The 26,389-nt window shown below is 40.0% G+C and overlaps 1 protein-coding gene and 2 long non-coding RNA genes across 8 annotated transcripts; 2 read left to right on the plus strand and 1 right to left on the minus strand.

Annotated features, from left to right (window-relative positions):
* Positions 1-62: 62 nt before the first annotated feature.
* LOC111249120 (uncharacterized) lies at positions 63-24,838 on the minus strand. 5 transcript variants are annotated; one of them, XM_022802531.2, is made up of 17 exons: positions 24,601-24,833; positions 23,263-24,059; positions 12,069-12,334; positions 11,451-11,592; positions 10,304-10,507; positions 7,755-9,742; positions 7,465-7,582; positions 7,062-7,232; positions 6,856-6,909; positions 6,408-6,575; positions 6,074-6,229; positions 4,741-4,908; positions 4,421-4,540; positions 3,927-4,180; positions 3,383-3,727; positions 2,939-3,074; positions 63-2,757 (listed from the first exon to the last, which is right to left on the minus strand). In XM_022802531.2, the coding sequence occupies exons 2-17, from the start codon at positions 23,347-23,349 to the stop codon at positions 2,566-2,568; spliced, it is 4,569 nt and encodes a 1,522-aa protein (XP_022658266.1). In that variant the 5' UTR covers positions 23,350-24,059; positions 24,601-24,833; the 3' UTR covers positions 63-2,565. The 5 variants fall into 5 exon arrangements, with proteins under 5 accessions (XP_022658266.1, XP_022658265.1, XP_022658264.1 ...); XM_022802530.2 differs by having other exon boundaries at positions 24,311-24,833; XM_022802529.2 differs by having other exon boundaries at positions 24,298-24,833.
* On the plus strand, positions 10,101-13,513 carry LOC111249121 (uncharacterized). Of its 2 annotated transcripts, XR_015326663.1 has the most exons (4): positions 10,101-10,240; positions 10,370-10,492; positions 12,063-12,410; positions 13,260-13,513. It is a non-coding gene; the product is annotated as an uncharacterized LOC111249121 (long non-coding RNA). The 2 variants fall into 2 exon arrangements; XR_002672788.2 differs by lacking the exons at positions 12,063-12,410; positions 13,260-13,513 and adding an exon at positions 10,956-11,086.
* Positions 16,895-18,254, plus strand: LOC147755833 (uncharacterized). The gene is made up of 2 exons (XR_015326662.1): positions 16,895-17,317; positions 17,692-18,254. It is a non-coding gene; the product is annotated as an uncharacterized LOC147755833 (long non-coding RNA).
* Positions 24,839-26,389: the final 1,551 nt, after the last annotated feature.

The raw sequence follows: 26,389 nt of genomic DNA on the forward strand, positions 1-26,389 counted from the left end.
GCAAAGTTCATTCATTGTTGATTCCCGTGTCTACCTAATAGATAGCACAAATTATAAACGCATCCGATTACATTAATATTGTTTTTCTTGGTTTATTTTTATACGAGACTTATTTTTACCCAAAGAGACATATACATATTAATGAAAGGGCATCGAGTGAAGACTTGTTTTTGGCTTTGAGTGTGCCGTAAAATTACTAATTACGGCAGATACTTTATGTAAAACTAATAAGCCAAATGAATTCGTAAATAAATACACCGTCTAATGAAAATGTAACGTGTCCCCAATTCCCTTAAAGGCGTGTTGATACAAACACATCTAAACTAAACCCGTTTACTACACAAAGCGGCATCTCATCTGACAAACCAGTTTGTGATTTCGTTTTTAATTCAGCTTCATTTTTTTACGCAAACCAAACTGCCTCCCAAAGCCTCAATCAATGATCCTTGGCTCTTTCCGATTAGATTCAAAGATTGTGTCAGGAAGCATATTTACAATTATGGACGCCGCAAACGAAACTGACAATTGCTTTTCCACTTAAAAATTACTGCCACTTTTTTGGCCACCAGCTTTATTTGTTTCAATGATTAGTATCAGGTCGACTGCTTACGCGCAAATACACTTCAACAAAAGGTGACGCAAGCATCTTCAAGTATTACCATCGATGTATAGTTATATCTTAGATTCTGAGTAAACTTCGGACAAGCAAACTGTATCCACGGTTAATTACCGCTCTACCTAAACCTGTTATCCACCAATAAAGTCGTGTACATTTACAAAGTAGCTTCCCCTTTTAGAGCATTCATTTTCGTGCTGCGATTTTAGGATATTGTTGTCTATTTCGAATCGCCAAAAACTGTTACAGTTACTACCTTAATTAGAACAATGCCATCGTCATAATAAGATCTAACAAGAATAACAGTTGTTAAAGTCTAGTAAGATATTTTTTTGCTAGAACAAAGACGATATCATGATAAACCATTGTTTACTTAAGTAAATACGTAAGATTGCTATTAGTATAATTACTAATTTTTTTTTAATGGTTAGTGTTTTTGCGCTGTGTATCGTTACAAAATGAAAGTGCGTGCGCTTAAACTGCATAATTCGTCGAATCTTCATCTTCATTAATTCTAAAAGCATACTATGCAGCTTAAACTGTACCAATTTTCTGCATTTATATATATTATATATGTACAAGTATCTCAATTAAGCTGTTTCGCGCACTCTCTTAGATTCCTTCATTCATTCTGTCACTTCAAGTCTATAGCAAACGTCGTTGCGCAAAATTATCGGAATTTACAGTATAGTAGTTTATTCGTCTTCTTTGAATTGTGCCATTTCGTAACCGTTTTATAGGGGTTGTGCCTTTTTCTTCATGGGACGGATAAAAATGCCATGCGTTTTGACCAAGTCAGCTTCAGATTTTTCCTCTTCGTCAGGGGCAATAAATAGACAAAACCATGATAATTTTCGTCTATTTCTTGTGGTACTCACGATCCATTACAGCACCCATAGTGGGCGAAAGAGTCTCGTCAAAGATTGGTATATCAATCAATACGTAAAAATAGTTTACGAGACTTGAGGGAGCCACCGAGGTGTTAATTATTTTGGGATGCTTGAAGTCGGGACACAGCGAGAAACGATATGCTAGTCGATATTTCTTTGTCTTTCTGTAATGTTTTAACAAAACTGCACAACTAAGTATCGCTCGACGTTAGGTAGAAACATCTACATTGTCCGTTAATAATAACGTGCAACAATGCATATTAAATACATTCAAATTGACTAGTACTGTAATTTATCGAACCGTGAGGACCAGACGATGCCAATATAGAATCATTGATTTACTAGTGTTTAGTAGCCTTACGCCAATCGGAGCTGAATTATGTTTCATGCATCGACACGTCTGGGTCATTGCCTTTAGCAGCGGGTTAGTGGACATGAAAAATTGAGCTACCAAGCATTTGTTTCATAGCCTAGTTTTAATAGCTGCTATATGGGATTGCATTAAAAACCTACATAAATAACCGCATCAGGCATTCTATGTTGTGTAGCAAAATACCAATCATGGACTTCTGCTTTAACTCAACAAGTTCATACAGACCTTTTCATATCACTTGTTCAAGCTTTACCGCTGAACCTAGCATAGCTTTTCTGCAAAACCCTATTTCGTTTTACCCCGCCTTGAGAGTAAGTTAACTGTGAAATACAATCAGCATTTTCCTTGATTTTTCCTACTTAATTTCATCATTTTAAATATTACCGTTTTAATATTGGCTTGATATAAATACAAACTCTACATCTGGAGAATATTTACCTAATCGCTGCGTCTTAACGTATGTGCCTCTTGTTGCCCATCCATCTAATCTTTTGATAGCGTTATGACCATAGTTCAACTGGTTTTCAGTTCACTGATTTTCCAGTACGAAGCCGCCCCGCGTAGATATCACGATACATCGCGAGTATTCCCCTGTGCACAGGTGCCTTTAGGCAATCAACGATTGGACAGAACTTACTCTCGGCCTTAGTACATTTTGGCCGGCTTTGCTTATGCTCTTTTCGCTATCAGTGAGGTGGCCTGTGATAAGAACCACCATGGGCCTGGTGGTGGGTTATGTGCGAACCGTGTGACGACGATGCTGTCAGGTGATTGCCGTACAACGCATGCACCTTGTGGAGGGACTCGTGCCGCTCCGTGACGAGGCGAGTTTCCTCGCGCGAGAAACGGAGCACTGCAGCAATCACCTTGCACAAGGTCTGCAATACATAAAGCCGCAGCCATTTGATTAGATACACGAAATATTTATTCGCTTTCTTAGTTGTTTTGAAATTATGGAAGAGGGATTTCACCATCATTATTAGCCTCGAAGAATGAATGGCGATAAAAGTATTCTGTACACGAAGATGAGAGTGAAGTTTCAAAAATACCGAATTTTACCTGCGTCTCTTTCCCCATCATAAAGCTGAACATAATATTTTTAAGGTACTCATACTCTGTGGGCCCGGGCATATCCTTAATAAGACCTCCACGCGAATGTAGACCCAGCAACGCTTTGAGGTCACGTATTTCATCGCTGAAATGGGCAAATCGTCGCTATTATGTACAGTTCAGTTTGACTAGTCTTACACCATGCCAGGAAGCTTAACGATAATTTCTATATGAATTGCATCGTTATATTCATGTTATCATTGTTAATATTCAGAAGAAGAACATCACTCCACAGAGCTCAACCGGCGTCATGTTTAAAGTACATTCAAGATACGCTAGGCTTGAATATCTTTCAGGAATTCTGCAGCACGCATATTTAAATATTTTTTACTCATCAAATAATTTACTTAATCAGCCTGCACTATCCGATAACGTGATTGGCAAAATACGCACTGCTGTTTGGCGATCTGCATTCGGAGAAAGTCAACACTGTCGTAGTTTTCCGCAGGTTGGATGCACTTAGGGGGACCTGTCTGGCTCTCCTCGACAGCAACTTCAAGTACCGCGGGTGCCCCCTCATCAGGGGGATGAGTCGGGTTGGCTCCACTTGATCCGCCTTCGGCAGATACATTAACCTCGACACCATCCGCTTGCGACCACTCAACTTCCTCGTTGCCCCATGCACCCATGTGGCTGTTCCAGCCGTCATCTTTATCTTTGTCGTCTAACTGTTTCCTTAGAGAATCAACTTCTCGCTGCAGTTTATCACACCGCTCTTGTGCTAAAATCGACTGGTTCCTGATTACATTATTATAAAGGTAATACAAAAAGAAACAAACCAACAAAACTTTAAATTTAGAGTGAGCAATTAGGCTCTCAATGCGATGTTGTGATTCACAGCAACGCTTAACACGCTATAAACGGCAGCATAAATTAGATATGAAATGTTCATTTTAATATATATACCACTACTACTGCTCTAACCGTATCGACATACTTGTACTCGTCCATTTGCTCGCGAAGAGTATCAATTTCGTCGCCATTACAGTCTCTTAAAGCTTTAGCTTCCTTTCCAAGTAGCTCGGCACGTTTTGTAGCTCTATCGAGTTCTTCTCGATTTTTCTCAGCATCCCTTGCCAAGCGTTCACGCTCATCTTCGGCTGCTCGAAGGCTCTGCCGCAACTGCAGATTTTCTTGCTGTACAGGAGATTCCTTTACGGTGATAAGCTCAGAACGGGTGTTGCCAAGATCCTGCAGCAGGCATAGCCAGAAGACAATACGCATTTGTCACTTAGCATTCCACTATTTTCCACTAAAAGAACGCAAATAAATTGAGATTTTTATTTTGTTAAACGGACCCTACATGGAACGCATCTAATTTTGCAACTGAGTTGTCGAATCAGGAATAGTCCTAGTGTCTTTGCGTAAATAGCGGCTAAAAAGCTCGGCGAGTGCAGCAAAGCGTTAAAATGGCACAAAAAGAGACGTTACCTGTTGACAGGACTCTAGTTCCTTGGCAATGTCGTTAAGTCGACTCTGTAATTCGTAATTGGCACTCTCCATTAACTCGATACGCGCCGCGTACTCCTCGCGGACACGCTCTTCGGATGCCTAATATCATAACATGGGATACCATTAACTAAAGTAGCCACATAGATGACTCACAGATGAGGCAAAGTATTCACGGTTCAAACAAAAGGTCCTTACGCGAGGGTTTATTACAGATTACTGACGTGCGGTTAACCATGTTAACCTGCGTCGTCATTTTTTAGCTGGGCCTAGCTCTGAAAAGACCTGACCTTACGACATACCGGGATCTGTTTGCTCAAATCCTGAATTGTGGCCAAAGCTTCCTTGAGTTCTTGGCGCACTTTAGTGTTTCGTTCGTCGCCGGTCTTCAGACTTTCCTGCCAACTTTCACATTCAAGCCGTTTTTCGGCTAACTGCTGCTCCAGCTGGGTCTGGCAAGCTTCAAGAGTCTGTTCCAGACGAAATAAAGATGCAAAAGACAAACGGGAAGAACGTTACGTCACAAAGATCGCTGCGTATCAACTCCTATACTATACATCGGACTGCCAGGACGCCAACCCCATAAAACAACTTAGGATACTATTAAAGAGCAATTTCAACATGAGAACAGCATTTCGAGGTGTGGAGCAAAATGAGCGCCAGGCGACCAATTGAGTTTGTCATATGCTTATGAGAGAAGCGCACTGAACCGAGCAGGTAAGCACAGTAGACGAGAAGCTACACTATATGGGATGAGTGTGCGAAGGCGTACAAAGATGATACTCACAAAAACCGAGATGCGAAGATTTTTTTTATTTTTTCCTGCGGATTAACAGCTTTACTTTCGATACTTTCGCTTTATTGGACAAAAGACAAAGGGTAAGGGGGATAGGATAAAATGTAACATGAGTAACATCACATGAGTAAGGATCACGCGACAATTTGAAGAATCGAGAAAAGAACATCGATTTATAAGAGCTGCAAAAAGAAAATTGCAAAAAAAACAATGTACTGATGAAGGTACGATAAAAATTGCACAGGATGCATGACGACACGTTTGTCAATACAAAGTACAATGATATTCATCAAAAATCGGCACCAATAGAAGTTCGCTAAGAAATAGCTTTTTTTTTTCTATACTGTTGATTATATATCAATAATAAAAGTACCCTGAATTATCCAGCTCTGCTAAACAAACTGACTAAAAACAGGTAACAGGTATTTACGCAATATGGTACATTTGACTTGACGAGAACAGTTCTATAACTAAACCATTTTAAATGTATAGCCTAATGCAATCCGGCAATATATTGTCAGCACAAAAGCAGGATCCTCTCCTGAAAAGGAAGAGCTCTCACTTTATGCAAAGGTGCTCCAGACTATGATTCCACCTTCCGATCATCGTACTATTGCCGCAATATTACTTTGTGATCTGCTTCCGCCTAGCGCTACGATTCGTACTTTAGCGAATAACGAAAATATAGTCCGCACCGTTTCACTACTTGTTCACTATGAGACACGGGTTCGAGGAAATGGCCTGAGTCACATCGTGGCCTTCATGAATGCGCCAACTAAACGTGAAGTACTTTTTAAAACACTGCAGAGTAATCGTTCGAAAAAGGTTAGATACTGTACGTTTATGCGATCCTTTGCGTTTTTGAGGGTCGCCTCAAGCTTAGCCTTGCTGCTCTCAAGGCGAGTTCGGGCTTCTTCGCTCTTCGCCAGTTTGTCCTTCTCGACGATGAGCAGAGCTTCTACGTTGGCTATGCGCAGTTTACCTTCATGCTCCACCTGTATTCAGTAGTGCACAAGGTAATTACGACAAAGCAAATCAAATGAATATATCACACATTTCCGAAGAGCATCTCACAACAACCTGAAAAATCAAGTTCATAGCCAATATATTAACTCTACATGCACTGGTTTTCATATACACACACGCACGTGCAATCTTGTTGCGCTCGTATACCTGTCTAAGCTGGCCCTCTAACTGTCGATACATTTTGTCAAGCCTATCTTCGTTCTCTTTGAAGACATCACGCTCCTTGGCCGTCTGTCGGAGTAACTCTTCGACCTCTAAATGTTTCGCTTCAATGGTGCGTACTCGCTCAGCATATTGAGCCTCCAATTTTAAGATCTGAAGATGATCATATAAATCAGACTTGATAATATGAGTAGACTTCGATCTTGATGGACCACTAAAATATATGACAAACAACGTTATCGAGATGTTCGCCAAAAGCCTTAAAATCACAGTTCCATATATAAGAAAATCTAAATAAGGAAAAGGACAGCGTCATCTACTGAGCAGAATAAATAATTCATGTGATCTAGGCAAGCGTCTACATTATGTTAGGTTAAAGCACTAGATATAAATGCCGATTTCGACTCTTCAGTGTAGTTATATGAATACTTACTCGACCTTCAGCTTCCTTTTGTAGTCGCTCCCTACTGGCCAATTCATCTACAACCTGCAGATACAGTTCAAGTAAGCATCCAAATGATTATTAATCGTTGTAATGCATTATAATAGACTATAGATCGAAGTTCGTCGTTGTTTACATTGGACAAAACTGTTAAACCATACGAAATGGGTAATTGAAGATAAGATTCATTTGCTAACCTTAATAAGTTCCTGACTTTTCATTTCAACAGCGCGCCGCATTTGCTCGACATCCTCATGGGCTGCTTGTGCTTTGGCACGAACTTCGCTTAATTCTGCTACTTGGGATGCGAGCTCGCTTCGAAGAGCTTCCTCGGGGGTGTCCTTTAATTGACCCTCCAGCTGATCCACCTATAATTTTTTTAAAGTAGATGTTACGATTTGAGTTAACTGAGCAACAGAGCAAGTAGTATAGTGAGAACTATATCCTGTGGTGAGAACCATGGCTTAGTAATAACCCAACACTTCTCATATTAACTATGATATTTGTTCCCATCCATATTGGTCAATACCAATATTACCTTATGAACATCCAATATATGATACACTATTTTCTGAATAGTGAATATTCTGTATTGCAAACCTTTGCCCCTAATGAACGAATTTCCTGGTTGAGCCTCCCTCTCTCAGTCTCGAAATCGTTTTCCTGCTCAAGAAGTCGCGTCTCTAGGGAGTTCTTCTCTTTTGCTGCTGTGTCCCATCTGCCACCGCACATAACAGACACGGTCGTTGAAAAAAGACCTACTAGATGTTTATATATAAATGTATATATATGCATATGTACTCGGATCACCGCCACCAAATATAGCGTGGGATAGATCATGAAAATCCGAAATTAACAATAATAAATCATTGGTGTATAGGTGTACCGACCGGAAAGTAGCTGCTTCGACTTCCTGCTCCTTCCGCGATAGCTTAGCCCTCAGCTCTCTTTCTAGTATACTCTTCGATTCACTCGTTTTGGTTGCTTCGGATCGGACCTCCACTAGTTGCATCTCCATCTGCGCAATTCGTGCTTGAGCCTGAGCATACTGGCTTCGTACCTCTTCACTTTTACATTTAATAGTTTCATGCTTGCGGAGCACCTCTGCTAACTGCTCCCGTTCGGTGGTCAATGCTGCTTCAAGTGAAGCGATTTGTTTTGTCAGTTCGTTAACTTCAGAAGCTTTATCCTGTGAAAGTTGGTCAATATCGGCTGTCGCTTTAGCCCTGGTAGATTGTAGCACACTTTCTAGCTCCTCTAGTTTCACCTGAAGTTCGTTGCATTGGTCACGTAACTTCTGCGACTCTGAATGTTCGGTGAAGCTTGCTGCACATAAACATTCATTTTCGTTGCTCAGATCCTGTAGTTGTTTTGAGAGTCTAGCCGTTTCAGTTTGCTTATGGAATAATGGTGCTCCAAGACCCTCAGCTTGGGAGTGAAGGGTTTCTACGATGGCTTGTGTCGAGCCAATGGCGATGGAGTTTCCTTTGACTTTAGCCTCCAGCATAGCTCTCGTTTCTTCTAACCTAGCTAGCTTCGAATCGGCCTTTCTCATGTCGTTGGTCTCTTCCTTTATATTAGATTCGGTTAAGGCACTAAAATTCTCTAGTTTCTCACTGAGTGTCATGCATCTCTCTTCCGACTCGGTTAATCGCTTTCGTATAAGCTCACTCCCTTTAATTGTGCCATCATCCATGGAGTCGCCGGTAGCTCCTCCGTCATTCGGTGAATCCAGGTGAATCATATGCTGTACCAAATTGTTGCTGTCCTGTTGTCTCAATTCATTTAATTGTTCCTCAAGGGAACTTTTCTCCTGGCGTAATCCTTCTAACTGCTTTTCAAGATTGAGCACGCATTTTTCTTTATGCTCGCTTTCCGCATGAGCAATGCTCACCTTCTTTTGTAGCTCGCTAACCTCATTTAACAATTCCTCACTTCTTGCGTCTAGTTCTGCACTGCGTTTATCAGTCTGTTTTAGTTTCTCTTCTAGTAAGGTCTTCTCTTTAGCAAGGTTCTCAGCTAACCGGTTAGACTCGTTCCTTTCCTGGGCGACCAGATTCGCCTTATTTAGTTCCTCTTCCAAACGACTACGAAGGTTCTCTTTTTCCTTTGTAACCTCATCGAGATTAGATGCCATTTTGTTTCGGTCTTCGGTTGCGCTTTCTGTTAGTTCCGTTAGTTGATTCCGTAGCTTTTGCATCTGATCCTCGTGCTTAGTACATTGCCGTTGCAGATCATCGATAGTCTTCTGCAGTTGATGCTTCTCATTGAGCAACTGGTCAACGCTACCCTCGATTTTTTTGGCGAGGCCCTCATCGCTCGACGAAATATTTTCCTCCTCCTCGACCTCTTCGGTGATGACCATAAGCTTTAATTGGTGCATTTTGCGTGCAATCTTCCTCAATTCGTTTTCCTTCTGTGACAGCTTCTTTTCACTCGCACGCATTCTTTCTTCCCAGTTCTCTACCGTAAGAATCTTGGCGCGGTCGTCTACTATCTTTTCACCATTGCAGAGTTGGCCTGCACGAAATGATTTACTCTGTTCCGTCAAGGTAACACACTTTGTACGGAGCTCCTGAAGCTCCTTATCTTTGTCTTGAATTAACGATTTTAGCTTCTTGAGCTCCTCATCTTGGATGCTTAGTATTTTTGTCTCGTCAGTGATCACTTTTTTTACTCCCAGCTGTTGAAGTTTTTGAATTTGTTTGTCCTTCTCTTCAATTGTGGCCTTTACCGTTCTTAGTTCTTTTTCTGCTCGACTTCTCAGCTCCTTGGCCATAATTACGTCGGCTTCCTTATTTTGCAGGTCTAGGTTCAACTGGCGCACCTGTTCCTTAAACGGTTTGACAACCTCGTCGCTGTTGGACAGTAAGTCAATCTAAAATCATAAAAGTTCTTAGTTATAGTAAAAGATGATATCTACCGTCACAGATGACATTATGAACATCCAAGAAGAATTCGCAAGCAGCAATATCAAGCAGATACGCGTGACATATCTAAAGCAAATTTTACGCGAGCCTGATCAGTCATTTGTTGCTACTTCAACACTAAACGTATTAAAGACTTTCAACTGCAGCGGCGGCAGCAGCAGAAGTGAAGTTCATGGATTTAAACAGTGCAGTTTCCATGATCTATAAACTTGAATGCTTCGTCGTTCTGTGAAAATAACGAAACTGGAGTTATAAGGTTTATATTCGAAAAAAAACTCGTAAACAATGTTTGCAAATTAGGAAGAACAATATAATTAGGTAATTTAAGATGCAACAATGTTACATCCTCACCAAACGCGAAGATAGAAGCGACTGAGAAGGATGATGACAGAAAGCCGCAAGTTAAATCGTTCCATGTCTGTCACGGATAGCCTAGTATTGAACAAGTTAGTGCGACATAAAGTATAATCTAAATGTTAGTACTATTTGAAATATCTTAGTGTACTCACTTTGGTTCGCAAGACCTTAATTTTCTCATCTTTCTCGTCCATAATCAGGCGTAGGTTCTCTTCCAGATGTGCCTTAGCCTTCTGCTCGAGATCGGCTTGTTCGCGCAGCTCATTTATTCGTCGTAACGACTTATCTTGTGTATCCGTCAGGACCTTCTGAATTTTATCCTTTTCTTCGTTAAGATTACGGTAAGCCCGAACAGCCTATATAATAGAACGTAGATAGTCAGAAAGGGTGATGTATTTACAAAAATTTAGAAAGATGTGACATTTTTATGTTGTGCGAAGTTTGGAATCGAATTCTAATATCTAAGATATTTATTTTCTTTAACTTTTAACTTCCTTTTAAAACTTTTAACGTCCTCGACTCTTAAAAACAGATTTCTTGAATAGTTACAGCGCGCGTATTTTACAATAAGTGTACATCAAAAAAACTTAATAGTATAATATTAAACACTGGCCAGAACCCTTCATAAGCGAGCAGAAAGATAACACAGTAAAACATTTAATAGCGTTTTTATTAGACCTTTGTCCTTCTTCATAATCGACTCCCATCGTTGATATCGACTTCATTTGATCAGCTAAGGTTTTATTTTGTGCGCTAGGTTTCCCAGTGGCTTGAATTGATATCTGAGCATTGATGCTTTTTCAGACTGACTCAAGTGTTAAGTTACGACAAGAAAGAATGAGGAGAGGTACCTATCGTCGACCACCCCGTCATCCTAAGCATAATTATGGCAAAAAAAGCAACTTAACTTACACGCCAAATTTTGTACATCTAAGCACCTGTTTAAGCAGGTATTCCTAAGGGAAATCTCCTAAGAATTCTGAGAGAATTCCTAAGAAATTCCTAAGAAAAAACTATTTTAATATAAACCTGAAATCGTCAAAGAAAAATCAAGTTTGTACGAAACAGAAACCTTGGAGCAACAAGGAAGAGCTTCGGAATGATTGATGTAGAGATGCCGTCTAGAACACCAAGGAATTACTAATTTTTTTTTATTATCGCTTGATTTGGTCGTTCAGTAAATACTCTACATATATTGTACTTCTTACATCTTATCGTACTTTTTCCAACGCCTAGAATTTAAATTCCCATAAACCTTTGTGGTATCAAGAAGCATAACAACGACCCACTGATACTGACCTCATTGTATTTATTTTTATATCGTTCAACTTTCTGTTTGCTGCGCTGAACAACGGCGTAAATCTCTTCCTTTGTGACACGACTCAGGTCAACCATTACAGGACCTTCAGCTTCGCTCTCTGTATCTGACTGAAGAATATACCTGCAAACATAATCATTCTTTGAATGCAGTGTTAAGCACCTCCCGAAAAATGCCCTAGCCAGTAAAAAGTTTGCATGATAAAGCTGCAATTGTATTAAAAATGTTCAGTTATCTCACTATTGAGGTAGTAGTTGAATAATTCGCAGAGAAAACGCGGAAGATTGTTGCCGTGACAAAATTTCAGGTGGATTAGTAATACTGGATATCTTGATTTTGTAGATGTTTTCCCTACAAGCGCTGCTTTTAGGTACTTTTTACCCATAAATTCTCAATATGGCACTTCATATTCCTCAAGACAGTGTTGATTAGTAGAACAATACACTCACAACAGCCACTTTTTTGACCACTAGGTTACAGAAAACGGATGGTTTTTTTTCGATTCTCTTTTTTTGGCAACCGACAACATTTGTTCAAGTGACGAAATTGTGAGTATGTTTAAACATTATTTTGTTGCTTTACATCCTCAATAGATGTACCTCGGTCGATCCGGCGAATTTTGGATAGGAAGGACCGCAGGCTCGCTGGACTGCGATGACGAACTGACGGTCCTTTGTCGGGGCAAAGGACCACTGACAGGTCCTGAAGATTGCGGTTGCTGTTGTGGTTGTTGGTCTTTGTCTTTCTGCTCGCCCAAGAGGGAATCTCCGACAAGAGAACATTCTTCGGTGACAGTGATACCTTGTGGGCTGTGGCTGACATCTGCGGCTGTGGGGAGCCCCCCAGATGTCCCGCCGGTGTCATCCTGCAATAACAAAGCGTTGTAAAGGCACCAAATATGGCGTCTCGTTACTTCAAAGTGAAATTGCATCCAGATATAGGTGTTGTTTAATTCTTGCATACCGTATATTATATAATTTGTGTAAAAAAAAAGCGTAGTTGGGTCGCGAGGCTCTACATAGTTTAAAAGCTGGTTATAAGAGCTAGTTGACTACTGACAAGTGACTCAACAACAAAACTATTAAGCCGACAAATATTCATATATTTTACACAGTGTGAGAAATATACGCTGCTGCGGTTTTTAGCAGATGAGGAATCGTGTACTATAGGTAGATAAAATTCTATTTAGAACAAAAGAGGCCAGTATTATAGTCTGGAGGTAAGATTCTGTATCGACCTGCAGATAAAGCAAACTGACATAGCTTTAGGCTACTATGATAATTATTGTTCAATATGTTTTCTTTCATTATAGAGTAGTGTTCCTTTTTCTGGGTCGTTCAACCACTTGCTTCATAGGAATATTCCCAACCTGGCGTGCTTTAAATATTTAGCGATAGATATCGATCCTTGTACGAGCCCAATACCAAGCTAGAAATCCGTTTACAGATATTAAAGACAAATCTCTGTGTATATACCCTAAACTGGTAGTACTAGTATAAAAAAAACAGTGAGCACGCTTTTGTCCCAGTATTTGTATGCCGGTGCGTCAAGAAAAATATAATGTGTATTTTTTCGTTCGCAAGAAGAAGGTTTCACTTATATCCGCATTTTGTTGAAAAAGTATAAATATTCATAATTGCCAAAACAAAAAAAAAAAATCAGATACTACTAATAGAACATACCTAACCTTAGAAGATGCTTTGTCGTACATTTTAGATAAAAAAAAAATGTACATTGGTCCACATGGATTTTTGGCGTTCACCATAGTGAAATAGTCACTGTTCTTGTAGGTGATTAATATCAAGCTCGGGATTTCTCGGATTCAAATAGCGGTGATGATGACGACGAAGAACCAATGATTCGAAAATCCAAAAACAGCATTCAAAGGGCGGTGCACGCAAAAGGAGAGCAAATGTGTATGGATGAAAGTTTTGTAGTAAGATGTCGCGAGGGGTGTCTCGCTGTTTTTCAGGTTCCCCTTCCGCACAATACCGGGTAGCCTACCAGTGAGAGCATTGGAAGCCCAATTATCGCCGAGCAATAGATGAAATAGCCATTCGGCACTGTAGCGTTTTCATTGTACAAAGCAGTTAAGAATTTTTACTTTTGGTATCGTTGTTAGGCATTAGATCAGACAGCTGGCTCCCAGCGCGAAACGAAGCGTGTCTAAGCCCAGGTTCGAACGTATCCTTAAGATTAGCAGGCAAATATGTTACCCAGAATGACGAGAATAAGAAAAAAGCTGTTAAACCTAAAACGGTTTAACCGTTACTAACTCATAGTTCGTTCATCCTTTACGTAGAGGTGTTCGTTTGGGTGTGTTTAATTCAATTGAATTATCTCACTATTTTGCCAAGCGTCTAACGGTAGTGAACTAGCGTTTACAATAAGAGATGTTCCATCATGGCAAGGATTCTGTTTTATCTATTATTGAAGCTGCTGATTGAAGCTGCTATAATCTGTAGTTCCACATGGCAGCTGTAAACAAAATAACTGGGCACAATACGTTAAAGGTCACCTCGTATAATAGCAATGTCTACTCCGTGTGCGGCTTCTCCTTTAAGCCACAAATATGGCAACTGTGGAAGAAACAAGGCAATGTTGAAAAAATCATGGCGCTATAATTTCTATCTAGCAGAAAATTTTTCGAATTTTTTATTTTTAATTTGGGCGCCGAATATGTGTTATCATTGTTTAGCAAAACGAGATGCATAAAATTTGCGGAGTGCAGTTGATAAAACCGTCTAGAGATGCACGCAGGCGAGCTTTAGTTAGGGTTAGAAAATTGCGAGCGCTAGATATTTCGGTTCCGGGAAAATTTGTCGAGTAACTTAACCTCGAAGCCGACTTATATACATGGAATATTAAACAGTAAACACAAATTTATAAAGCCTTTTTTCTGCGACGGGTATATCGTTATTTATGCTATATCGTTACATTATATTGCCGTCACCGCATATGAGCGCATATCATAGTTACGGATTAGTTGTGCATAGTAGTCTGATGGTTGCACTGAAAGAAATGGTTTTGTATGGACTAGTCTGTAGGGGTCAAGGTATCGTTTTTGATTTCGTAGCAAATGGCAGGTTTAGAATTCTTACACGTATGCAGGCAACAGATAACTTTTTTCTGTGATGACTTGCGAAACAACAGCAAGAAAATAGTCTGTGTACTGTTAAACCTAACATATATTAGTGCATTTTGGATATATGGAGCGTTTTTCAATTGAGGTTAGGATCTGGATGTCAAGAATCCTATTTAACAATTGCTTTAATTAATCCAGAATTTGAACAGCTAGAATCGAAGGAAATTATACTAGCGCTCTTTGTCTCCCCTTCTTCAAACTATCTAAATGCTTAACATGACTTGGCTTCCTTTCCCTCTGTATATAACAATGAACGCTGTAGGTTTCTTGAACCAAAAGTGACATTTTCTTACGCGACGTTTATGGCGAACTTGATAGCTCAACTTATCGTTTTTCCCTAAATGCGATTATTTCATTTTAGCACCATTCAACAGTTAAACAACTATTATGTACATAATGAACGTATTCATAATTGTAATACCCAAGTCAACAAGAGGACTCGTTGTCGAACCGCTGCACCGGAAAGATTCACGAGACTTTATTTTTTATTAAGAGACGATTATATTAATATCTGTCACTTTCTATCGGTCCGTTTGATAAAAATCTGAACTGAAAGCACGATACAAGTGTCTGGCTTTCCTTCTTAATTCTGGTCCTCATGCAGCCTTTTTTTTGTTCTTTTGCACAACACGAAACACGTCAACAGGATATATTCCGGGATGAGCCACCATCACACCAACAACGTTCATAAAAAAACAATGAGAATATGATAACTGAAAAACCTCGGCTGAGATGAGCTACCAAGCTGTATGATTGCCATCGGAATGATAAAACATTGGGCGGCTGGGAGGAAATACCAGGAGATTTAATATTTGATGATAGCTTATGACGCAGCTTAAAAACACCTGTTCAACTTAAACTTTCAATCGAATAAAGTTCTCACCGTAAGATCATATCCATCTTTTTCTTCTTAGGTAATATACATACTACAAAAGACGAACACTATATTTTTTAAGTTATCTTCGTTCGAGACGTAGATATAAACGACTGTTTAAATTGTACTCGTCAAGTTAGCTAACAATTAGGCATAGATTTTGTCGCTAATGGAACTATTGTCGCTTGCTTCGTAAAGCATCATCTGCTTGTTGTGTCAGATCCTTATTTCGCAATGGCGTTTCTACGATGCTTTTACATGCCACTTCGTCTGTTTCACACAGGGAGAGACAGGCAATGGACCATCAAACGGCCGTATTCAGTAGCCTTATTATCCTCATGCACTTGTGCACCGCTGAACTCGAACGGCGACACCATTTGATTTCGCTGCGCTGTCGTTTATTCATTCTAGTAAACTTCTTTTTTTCGTATCCCTTTATCCAATTCCTTAGCCTAGCTGGAACTATTAAACACTAAACCGTACACAGGCTTTAATGACCATACACACACAGTATACTATTGCAGTATACACGATGATAGCGAAATGCTAGTCTGATCTGCGGGTCTGCATGCTACAATTATGGAATATGTGATAAAATTGTTTAGATTCGAAATCGGGTCTCTAGCTAACGCGGTATTATCGGACGCACGCTCTGAAAAACGAAAGTTCAAAACCGGACGTAAACAATTTTTTCCATGTTGGAAACGGCTTCTGAAGCGATGCTTAGAGACTGTAGCACAGGGCATATATTTAGTTAGACTCACCCTAGAGGCGTCGCATTGCTCTCGGTAATTAGTCGACCAGTATGGTAAAAAAAAAAAGTAGATTCACAGGGACTTCAAGAATTTTTTATGCGTGGTATCTATTTAAGCCGTTCACAACTGCTCGTTTTCAACGTGTCCGGATTCAATATTCCTAATTTTAGCAGGTAAACACGCTACCCAGAGCGCGACCACGAAGACCTGCAACTCGTATAAAGCTGGCGAGATTCGAAATAATCAAAAGTATACGTTTTCGAGCATACGAAGGACAATAAGTAGATTATGGTGGATTGCGCTATGTGACAATGTTACCGTGCATAATCTTATGCATTCATCCAAAATTATTCTGATTAAAATTTAGTCTGGTAAGAAAGCAAAGCTGTTTTCATAAAAATTAGATTGTACTGACTGCCTTTCAAAGACACTAAGATCTATATTTCACAAATCTAGCGCATCCGTTTTCGTCGATTCTAATAATTGAAGCAAAGGCCAAGAGCCGATTGAACTGTATCACCTTAATGTACCATGATGTCCCGACCAACAAATCTCTAACATGATCACACGTTTGCACGTGAAACAAATACCATTTTGACGTTGCGCTTACGCGGTATACCCAACAAACGTTGTCGTAGGGGGTCGATCATGACTAGCAGCTACGAACTGATATCGGTCATCAACATGTTCGGGCGTCTGCTTCTAATTACACCTCATGTAGTCAACCGTAACTCGCCTGGCCAACAAATGCGAGCAATGTGTATTTGTTAGAATTCCGTCTGCCGGCGAAAATCTGATCGAAAACCTGAGCTTATTCTACACTGACCATATCTACCGATGGTTCAGTGACAACCGCAATTGTCTGATCGGCTGCTACTACAGAGCTGATAGCGACAGCGCAATCGGAAGAACAGTACTAATCAGGAACGATGAGAACCGTTTCTCACCAGGCAAGTAGTTGTACTCGGCGCCGGTAGTTTTCTTCCTGCGTCTCCTAGGACGCCACAACCTCCAACGAAAAAACGCAGGCACTTGCCCGTTATATGTCAACTGCACGATTTCGCCAAAAGAAGGGCAAGTATCAAAAGCACATTTAGGGCGCAACTCTGAGCGATTTGATGTACAGTTTTGTTTCTAAATGGTTTCCTAACCGTATTTATCTGATCTTTCTGTTTAATGCTGGACAACATTCTGTAGGTAGCCGAACAAGCATAACGACATCTGTTTTCCATGGTATCTGTTACGTTCTTTATTGACCGTAATTTTAATCAACAATAGCCGTCTGATATAGATGCACTTTATTAGATCGCTCAAAATTCTGTAAAGAAAATTCCTGAGTGCTTATTTATGATTCAGAACGATTTTGAAGCTACTTTGGATTATTTAATTTACTATTAATTCCTTTTTCACGCTTACTCTTGAACAAAATCTTCTCGGTACGACATAAGGAGAATTAGCGCACGATGCGGATTATGCCTATCGTGGCGCCAAAAAATGCTCTGAATTGAAGAAAGAACAATTGTCTATTCTTGGGACTGACACCGACAGCAGCAGTTTTCACATGTCAGTCGCTTTTGTCTAGAGGCGATGCAACGGCAATAACAACGACCGTCACTAGTTTACTGCGATCACGCTGTCCTTCGTGCATAGAACGCGTACGTAGTGAGCGTCACATATAAGGTCCGATCAGCAGATATCAACCGCCGCCAACTCTGGATCGACTAGAAACCCCACCGTATAATATATACATCATATCTGAAAACAATAGGCACCACAAGGACACTACTAGCAACAGTAATCGGCACAGCCGGCAACTGCAATTTTAACGTAGAACAGATATGCTAAAGATCTTTGTTGCGTCATTGTCCTTATACGGGCCTCGGTAGAATGTCAGACGATGCTATAAAGTCGCTGCTGTAACCGTTTTACACAAGGATTAATGAACAAAAAATAAGAACTAGTGGCGACGTCTGAGATAAGACAAAAATAAAGGGTCTTTGTTTAATCGAAATACGTTCTATAAGTAGTCGCAGAAGGAAGGCTGGTGGCTAGCATCACTCAGTCAGGACAAAGGGGCACAATGTTCGGTTGAGAGGTAACTAGTACAATAAAGAATTGGAAGATACAACAGGTATACCCAGCTGCAAGTAGCAAGTGTACCTTCTTGATAACAAGGGGCGATAATCGCTTTGAAGGATAGGGCTACTAGTGGAGAAAAACATCGAGAACATTTAGGCAGGCGCAGTAAACCAATAATAATATACAACTCACACATATTTCCTTTTTGCCTACAACCATCCTTCTCAACGATCTTGTACATTTTCGTATCACCAGAAACCGTTTACCAGTATTCGGACCGAAATTACAATCTATGACCATGACAACAGCAGGAATAATCCAGCTACAGTTAAAATGATGAAAGCATCGTCAATAGAAACGACATTACAAGTGTACATGGGCCAGAGATGGCTGCACACGGCTATATATATCAAGTCGTGATCCGTCGTTCCACTGTTTCCACAGATCTCGTGTTTCGCACGCACACACACATACATACATACAGCCCTACATAAGCAGAAAGTACTTTCCACTACCACGGTGTTTTCTAGCATTCACTGTAATTCAAAATACGTAACCCTGACGGCTACGCCAGCATCTGCAGCATCTGTTTCGTAACCACGATTGGCACTGGCAGATACGCACCATGGTAGAAAAACGGCGCATCCGTATATCCCATAGGATTACAGACCGAGATGTAAGACAACAACGACGGGCGGGAACATGAACTACGATCGACGATTTACTTGCCTGCGATCAACAACGGCTCTAGAGACCAACGATAGAACCAGTTCATAACGTTGGTTTGAAGAACGACAAATCTCTTCTACACAAAGCGAAAACAGATGTGCAAGCGCGCGTCCGCGCAAATAGAGAGCGTCACGGAAGAGATGGCCAAAGGGCAAACGAAAATCGAGGCTAAACGACTTGGTTAACACAGGTGTGTGCTAAGCAAGCTGTTTCGACACACACACACACGTTTACAATAGACTCCACTGTTTTCCATTGACGCATGTTGCAGTAACATTTTGCACCGCAAATTCCTTATGGTGTTCTTCGTATACGGCACTCGTTTCTGTTTCGGGCTCGATTATGCGTATAGTATCCGGAAATCGGTAATGCCAAAGCGAACTTTGTCATTTCTTTGTAACGAATAGACGTCAGTCATTTGAAGGCCGTTATTATCGATCTATAATTGGCGTTAAGCACTCTCTCAAGTACCAGAAGGTCAACTTTATTAATCGATCCATCGATAAAAGCGGGCGAATCGCCGGAATCTCAAGTCAATTTTAGGATGGGCACTGTCATCGAATAATAACCATAATTGCGGTAGCCTCAATGCCCTACCTCATGGTACTCCAACAAGCAAGGCCACTATCTCGGGCATATTGTTACTAAAATTAGTTCGAACTCGTAGCTAAATAGTAAATCGCAGGCAGTATCATTAACGGCTGGCGTCCTTCAGAAAATAGATGGACTTACAAATTCGATAATTTCACACTTATCCGTTTGAAAGAACGAGACTAGGCTGCTTTTCATGGTCCATCGTCTCTGAGCCTGCTGAGTAATTTTGCTGTGAATAAGAAGATTCGTCGTCTATTCATAATAATATCAGATAGTACTATATATTATCCAGGGAGTCAAATTATCCAGTTTGGGCATGGGTAATTTTCATGAAGGTTACACTAGTTCATTACTGTCTGTAACTCTACTTAAACATTGGTATTACGTAGTGCATTCCTAAAGTCCTCATAATATCTACAACTAGAGGGCCTTGGGCCAGTGTAACGATCTGTCGTAGCTTCGTGAGGTATATGTCCTCGTTATCCTTTTCAGTTAGTTTCAAGTAACGTTTTAGCTTTAAATGTCAACTGTCGTGTCGTTGAGGTGTTAACGTACGCACACCTTAATTATTAAGATGTAGGGACTATCAATTACACACTGAGGTAAACTCGGTTTCAAGGTTCTGTCGCATAAGACATTTCTTAGCACGGAGGGATCGCACTCGTACCTTATAACGTTGATTGAAGAGCCTTTTTGTATGTTGCGAGGAAGTGCAGTGTCTTCCGCAGTGTCAATATTGGCATACTAGAAAGATAGGTAGTAAGTATTAAAAATTTGACAAAAATCTAGCAATACGTTCGTCAATACATAGACGTTGTGATAGTGTGACTACTAGCTGCATCGACACTTAATAAAATCAGATTGTATAATAGAAACTAATTAACCTCGAAAATGAACGTTTAACATAATCGTGCTCATTTCAAAATCGCCAATTTATCCTCGACTAAGATCATTTACGATGGCGTTTCCGCAAGTTTGCTAACCCAACTAGAGGATCGCCAATAAATGACATTTTTTTTACAAAAACGACTAAAACTTCGATCCAAATCTCTCCGTGTAATTGCCCATTACGGAGACGAGAATCAAGTTGAAGATCTTTCCCTTTTAGATTTCCAACAGAAGTTATAAGGAGAGTGTAACACGGCTTCCGGGATTTTCAGCGATCCCAACACAACGCGTAGCAGAAACCCATAGCTCCAATTCACTAAGCAATTATAAGTTATACTACGAATACAATGAGATCATACAAAATCCACTGATTGACTCATTTGTCAAATATATCGCGAAAAAAGTGCCAACGGATAGTAAAACCGCTGCACAGAACTTCCAGTCAGATTCAAACTGAAAAACTTCTGCCCTAAGGCAACGATGTTCAACAATTGTAAACAACTTTAGTTCCGCCGTTCTTCCGCAAAAAAGTTTCAGTTTTAGTAGGTAGGACTTCTGCATTACTGGCGCAAAAGCTGAGCGAATCGTGAAGCCCAGGTGGTCATTATAGAGTTTTCTTCTTCTATAAATAAAACTTCTTTTAAGTCAGTTTAGGTTATATTGGAAATAATAACAGGTTATTAATGTAGGTAGCGTCGTATGCGCAATAGCGGGACACGTGTAAGAAAGAGACATACTAGTATTTGACCCCTGATCTTCATAGGCAATATTCTGAATGAAAAAACACCGGTTTTGTATTTCTACTAAGGTTAAGTTTGCTATCGTCTGTGCTACTTCGCTGATGATCAGAGAGCGCTCTATCATTTTTTTCTAAATAGCTAATAGAGCAATAAGTTCAAGGCGTGAGTTTCAACATCTCGGCTCGACTAGAAGTCTGCAAATCAACAAAACATTATGTCGAACCATTAAAATCCACCGCCTCGTATTGCTCCGACCACTAGACACAACAAAAAAAGATGGTGCTAAACAAAAAAACAATGGTGTTTCTGGAGACCACGAGACGGCTAACAGAGATGTCTGGTAATACGCGGTAATTTTAAATTGAACTAATTCTAGCAGATTTATTAACAAACTAAAGCAAGACAGACCTTTACTGAGATCAGACATATATGAATCAGTTGATTTAGGTTTTTTTTTATTCGTTCTATATACATGTAGCTCGCGATTAGCTGATGCCAGCGCAATCGTGCAAGAAAATGCAGGCCTCATAATGAATATGCCATAAAGCGCGTGTTAAGCGTTAATGACGATCCGGACTGTGTATGATGGCAGTTCATAGTTATTATCAGATGTATTATCCAAACCCCAGTTAGACAAAAACTTAGCTCTCTAATGGAAATCTGCACTAAATTTTTTGCACAGGAATAAAGTCCACAGCCCTAGGCTTAAGTAATTAGGCGGACGTAACACGAATAGATCACTTCTGTGTTAATAACAAATTTTAGACAAACATTTCTGTATGTATATAATGGCAGCAATAATCAGTATGTATCGCTCGAAATCGTTATAGAATAGAGCAGAACTGAAATAAAGTTAACAATCAACAAATTAGGCACAGCTCGATGAAATAAGCTAAACTACTTTTTCAAACTCGGCCCGATTATATGGTACGGGCAGAAAGAACAAGGATCGATACGTCAATCAACCTTGTGGTACACGAATACGTTCAAATAAATGTTAGAAAAAGCTTTTCGGTAACCACCACCTATTGCTAAGTTGTATGTTTGTCTTTTGTACGTTCGTCAAGCACATATTTCACGTACGTTAGACTTGATTCGTACTCGCCAAGTAACAACAACAACACTTATATAGCATTCTACCTGACCGTAACAAAGCTGTGCATGTAGGAACAAGTGATGTCAGCAGCTGACCGATATCGGCCATTGTTGGTCCCACACAATTCTCATATACAATCCAGCAAAGAATATTAATAGTAGTCAATGATTATTCGATCAAAACAACATTCCCGAATGATTTCTTATACCAAGCGTCGTGCATATACCCTGTCGTGTCGGAATTGTCGTTCACCCCGTATCGTGCTTCGCGACATACACCCACAATCTTGTCTAGATTTGCTATTATTTTTTTTTTTCGCTAAATAGTAGCAGTATTAAAGACAACAATATGCCGTAGAATTTAGAGCAGAATCACTGCATTGACTGTCAAGATTACAGTTGTAACAATCAGTGGCGATCAAGAGCAGCACCAGTCGCAGGATTACGTCTTAGGGTCTATAAACTAAACCAACTGCTAATAAATACTGTAAAAAAAAATATGTATGGGGGAATATATACCATTACTTTGATGCCAGCGTTTTTGGAATGACTTGTTAGACGCAAGCTTGAACGGCAACTAGAATATATGATGGGGTGTTACAATGTTGATTTATACAGCTTGAGAAAAATATATTGAGTTCTGCTAGCACAAACTATCTATCGCATGTGCTTAGTAGTTACTCGTGTTTGGTAGTGAAATTAGCTTATTCGTACTGTGTATTAAATCATAAGTGTGTATTAGACATAAGACTAATTATATTTTTCGTTTTTACATTCATTGTGCATTAACGAGCTACAACGTAATCAGCACATATGTAAAAAGTGACCAAAATAAAGATCCATATATTTATTTTTGTCTATACATGGTCTTACAATCGAGTACGCGACGCCTACCTGTCCGATGAATTGTCCAAGGCTCCCGGCGTTCAGATTACTCTGACGGACATCCTCGCCCAGTTTGTTTAGTAGCTTCTTGAACATATTTCGTTTTTATAAACACACCGCTAGAGACGCTAGTGTCGTCAGAATCGACGTCGTGCTTGCTGTAAATTTACATCGGTTGCTGACGCAGTTGTCGTTATTATTATTCTTGTTGTTGGTGTTAGTCACCACGCACAAACTAGACGTAGCGGCTGAACAGCTGGAGCGGTGGCGGCAATAATCACTAATTGCCTGCAGCTGCTATCGACTGATCAAAATTCAACAGTAGAAACGGTACCAACCTCTTCGTCCAGCACTCGGCACCATTTGACCGCTATGAGTAGAGACTGCGTTTTACAAAGCTATCGAACAAAATACTCGCACAGTTTGTCAGTAATACACGACAGCAACGATAAGGATCAGGGCAAATCGGTATCCGCTGTTGCAAGGCGTCACTCGCACACGGTTTTCAACTGCATAGAACGATGCTAGTCACTCACAACTGGTAAAACCCACCTCGATTGCTTCTAACTACACAGATGTTAGGTTTATGTTATTGATATTTCTTCCGAAGAAATGCTTTTAGCTGAGTAATACAGTGTGTTAGTTCGTGGTTTGGAGTTTATTAAACTCCGGCTTTCGGGATCGGCAAATGGCCGATGCTTGCTTTTAATGAGGCTTCTGGATCGTATACTCCAACCAGGTATCAACTCACCAATGCCTGAATGAAGCTGACTTAATGTTGGCGAGAGCTACGAAGCTGACGACACCTATAACAAAAAGAGATTTAGGAAACTCATTTTTACGTTTGTATCTTGCCCATTGTAGCCTTTTGCTATAAAAGTCGTAGGCGAACTGTCGTAAGCTACCTTAAGTTACCCTACACATGCGTAGACAAACAAGTTCTAATTTGGCTATAATCGTTTGATCGGCGCTTGGACAGTCGGCTTAGGTACAGTTCTTTGCGTTATATTAATTAGTGTTTTTTTTTAAGGCGTGTTACTTTACCGCTGATTATTACTTTTCCTTGATTTTGATTTTCCTGGAAACAACGTTTTGTTGCCTGCTCATCAGTCTGATGAGGTTATTGTTGCCGCTGTGAATACAATAAATATTGGGAAAACATTCCCCCATCAAGCAGCCTCTTGCTAATCAGCTGTGACCAAAGTAAGCAATATTTCGTCGACTTGTTACCAAAGGTACACCCCTTCTGAGGTTAGCAGCGGAGATAGCAGAAGCATTCGGAGTAATCGCAAATGCACTACGACAAGCATCATTTGATTCGACGTTTTTCCTTGTTTAGTTGCTTACATCGATGATTCGATTTGACTGAAAGTACGCTGTTGGTCGGTATGACAGTGGTCTCGTTCGGTAACTTGTGCGCATTGAAAAAATCGTACATGGGCTCGGTTACTTAGTTCTCACAGGTGGTGTTCATCTTTGACTGCGAGAACGTGGAGGGGCCATCGGGGTAATTCAAAAAATTCACAAAAGTCAACCACGATTGCTTGCAGCCACGTCAGATCTGTTCGATTAAATATAACTCCATCCTGACGGCTCTTACGGGCTGATGTACACCGATGTGAATAAACAATATGGTGACCGAGACAGCTTTGTTTAGGCGGAAAATGTCGGGCGCGAAACAAAGCAAGAAAAAGTGAACTTTTTCCTCAACAAAATATCTTGCTAAATTCGAATTTGTCGAATGAACATAAATTCGATAAGAGAATACATGCAATCGAATCTATATTCCCATGGCGCGTATTTTTGGTTTTCTTTGGCATTTTCTTCGGTAATCGGTCATACTCTGAGACATTCCGCGGCAAAATGAAATAGAACACACTACTGTTCTTCTAGCTTGTAAAAGCGCCAGCTTCATTTGCAAAATAAAGATTTTTTTAGTTCTATCCTAACGTTGCCATCAGTGGTGATAGGAGTTCTTGTTGTTTCCCATACTGAAACACTTAATGTTAGCTGTGTAAACGGTTCGAACTATGTTTCGAAGTTCCGCCAAGCAATTCTTCTTGAATGCACAGGTATGAATGTGTCGGATTTCGAAAACTACCGAATACAAGTCTAAAACGAAAAAAATGTTGCGCTTATCATAGGGTTTTGAATTATTTCATACTGTTGAATACGAACAGCATGAAGTATGCTCGATTTTAAGAGCAGACGATAGCTGACTATTGAGTAGCGCGAACAGAAATTCTAACTGGCCAATTCATTTATATTAAGTGTACTAATCTAACCTATTTATGCTAATATACAATATATGATAATATGCAAACAATATAGAATTTTACAAGCACGGATACTTCCGTAAATATTCAGAGAATCTACCATAACTGGGTGCCAGTATCAAGTATTTTAAGTACAATATTTTAAGGTGGGTGCTCTCATATGTCTCACGAAGCTCAGCTGTAGGCCAGACCACATATTATCGTCGATGCCTTTCAGTGCAGTTTGTAGTTAGTTTTTTATATAAGCTTACACGTAGTTGTTTACCTGTAATCTTTGACCCGTAGACCTACAGAACAATAGCATCGGTCCTTGATTAGGGTACCTTCGTTTGTCCCGTACATTGGACGGTTCGTATGGAAATGATAAGCCATCAGAAGTGAACAATAAATAGCGCGGGCACTGCGAAATACCGACGACAACTTTTGAAGTGCTTAATATAACTTATAAGAGAACAGAAGCGCAACAATCTTTTTTGCCTTATCTACATAGTAATTCATTTGATCGATTCCCGTTGAAAGACCTTTTTGACCCCTTGCCCTACAAAGTAAATGGTTTAATCAGATGCAGTCTCGAGGAACGTCTCTCTGTATTTCGAACTTTCAGAATGAAGAACTAGTCTGAAAACGGATAGCTTAACATTAATTACAAATGCGACTAAATTAGCCATGCGATAAAGGAGGATTTTATCCATCATTTAATAAATTAAATTGAAAGTATCAAGTTGTCAATATAGTGAAAAATCATCGAGAAATCTTCAACCCACGTGGAAAGACAAGAACCTGGGATAAATAAAAACCAGGTAAAATCATATTATTACAATATTAATTTCAAGGCTCCCCAACTGACAATTAATAATTCA

Source organism: Varroa destructor, unplaced genomic scaffold (genome assembly GCF_002443255.2).
Source record: "Varroa destructor unplaced genomic scaffold, Vdes_3.0 BEIS01000004.1, whole genome shotgun sequence".
In the NCBI taxonomy this organism is placed as follows: domain Eukaryota; kingdom Metazoa; phylum Arthropoda; class Arachnida; order Mesostigmata; family Varroidae; genus Varroa; species Varroa destructor.

Coding starts and splice junctions, on each gene's coding strand:
- LOC111249120 (XM_022802531.2), bottom strand. CDS start 23,349: ATGTTCAAGAAGCTACTAAACAAACTGGGCGAGGATGTCCGTCAGAGT. Junction 6,910..7,061: donor AAAGTCAGGAACTTATTAAG/GTTAGCAAATGA, acceptor CTGTATCTGCAG/GTTGTAGATGAATTGGCCAG. Junction 4,909..6,073: donor ACGCAAAGGATCGCATAAAC/GTACAGTATCTA, acceptor CGTCTGGAACAG/ACTCTTGAAGCTTGCCAGAC.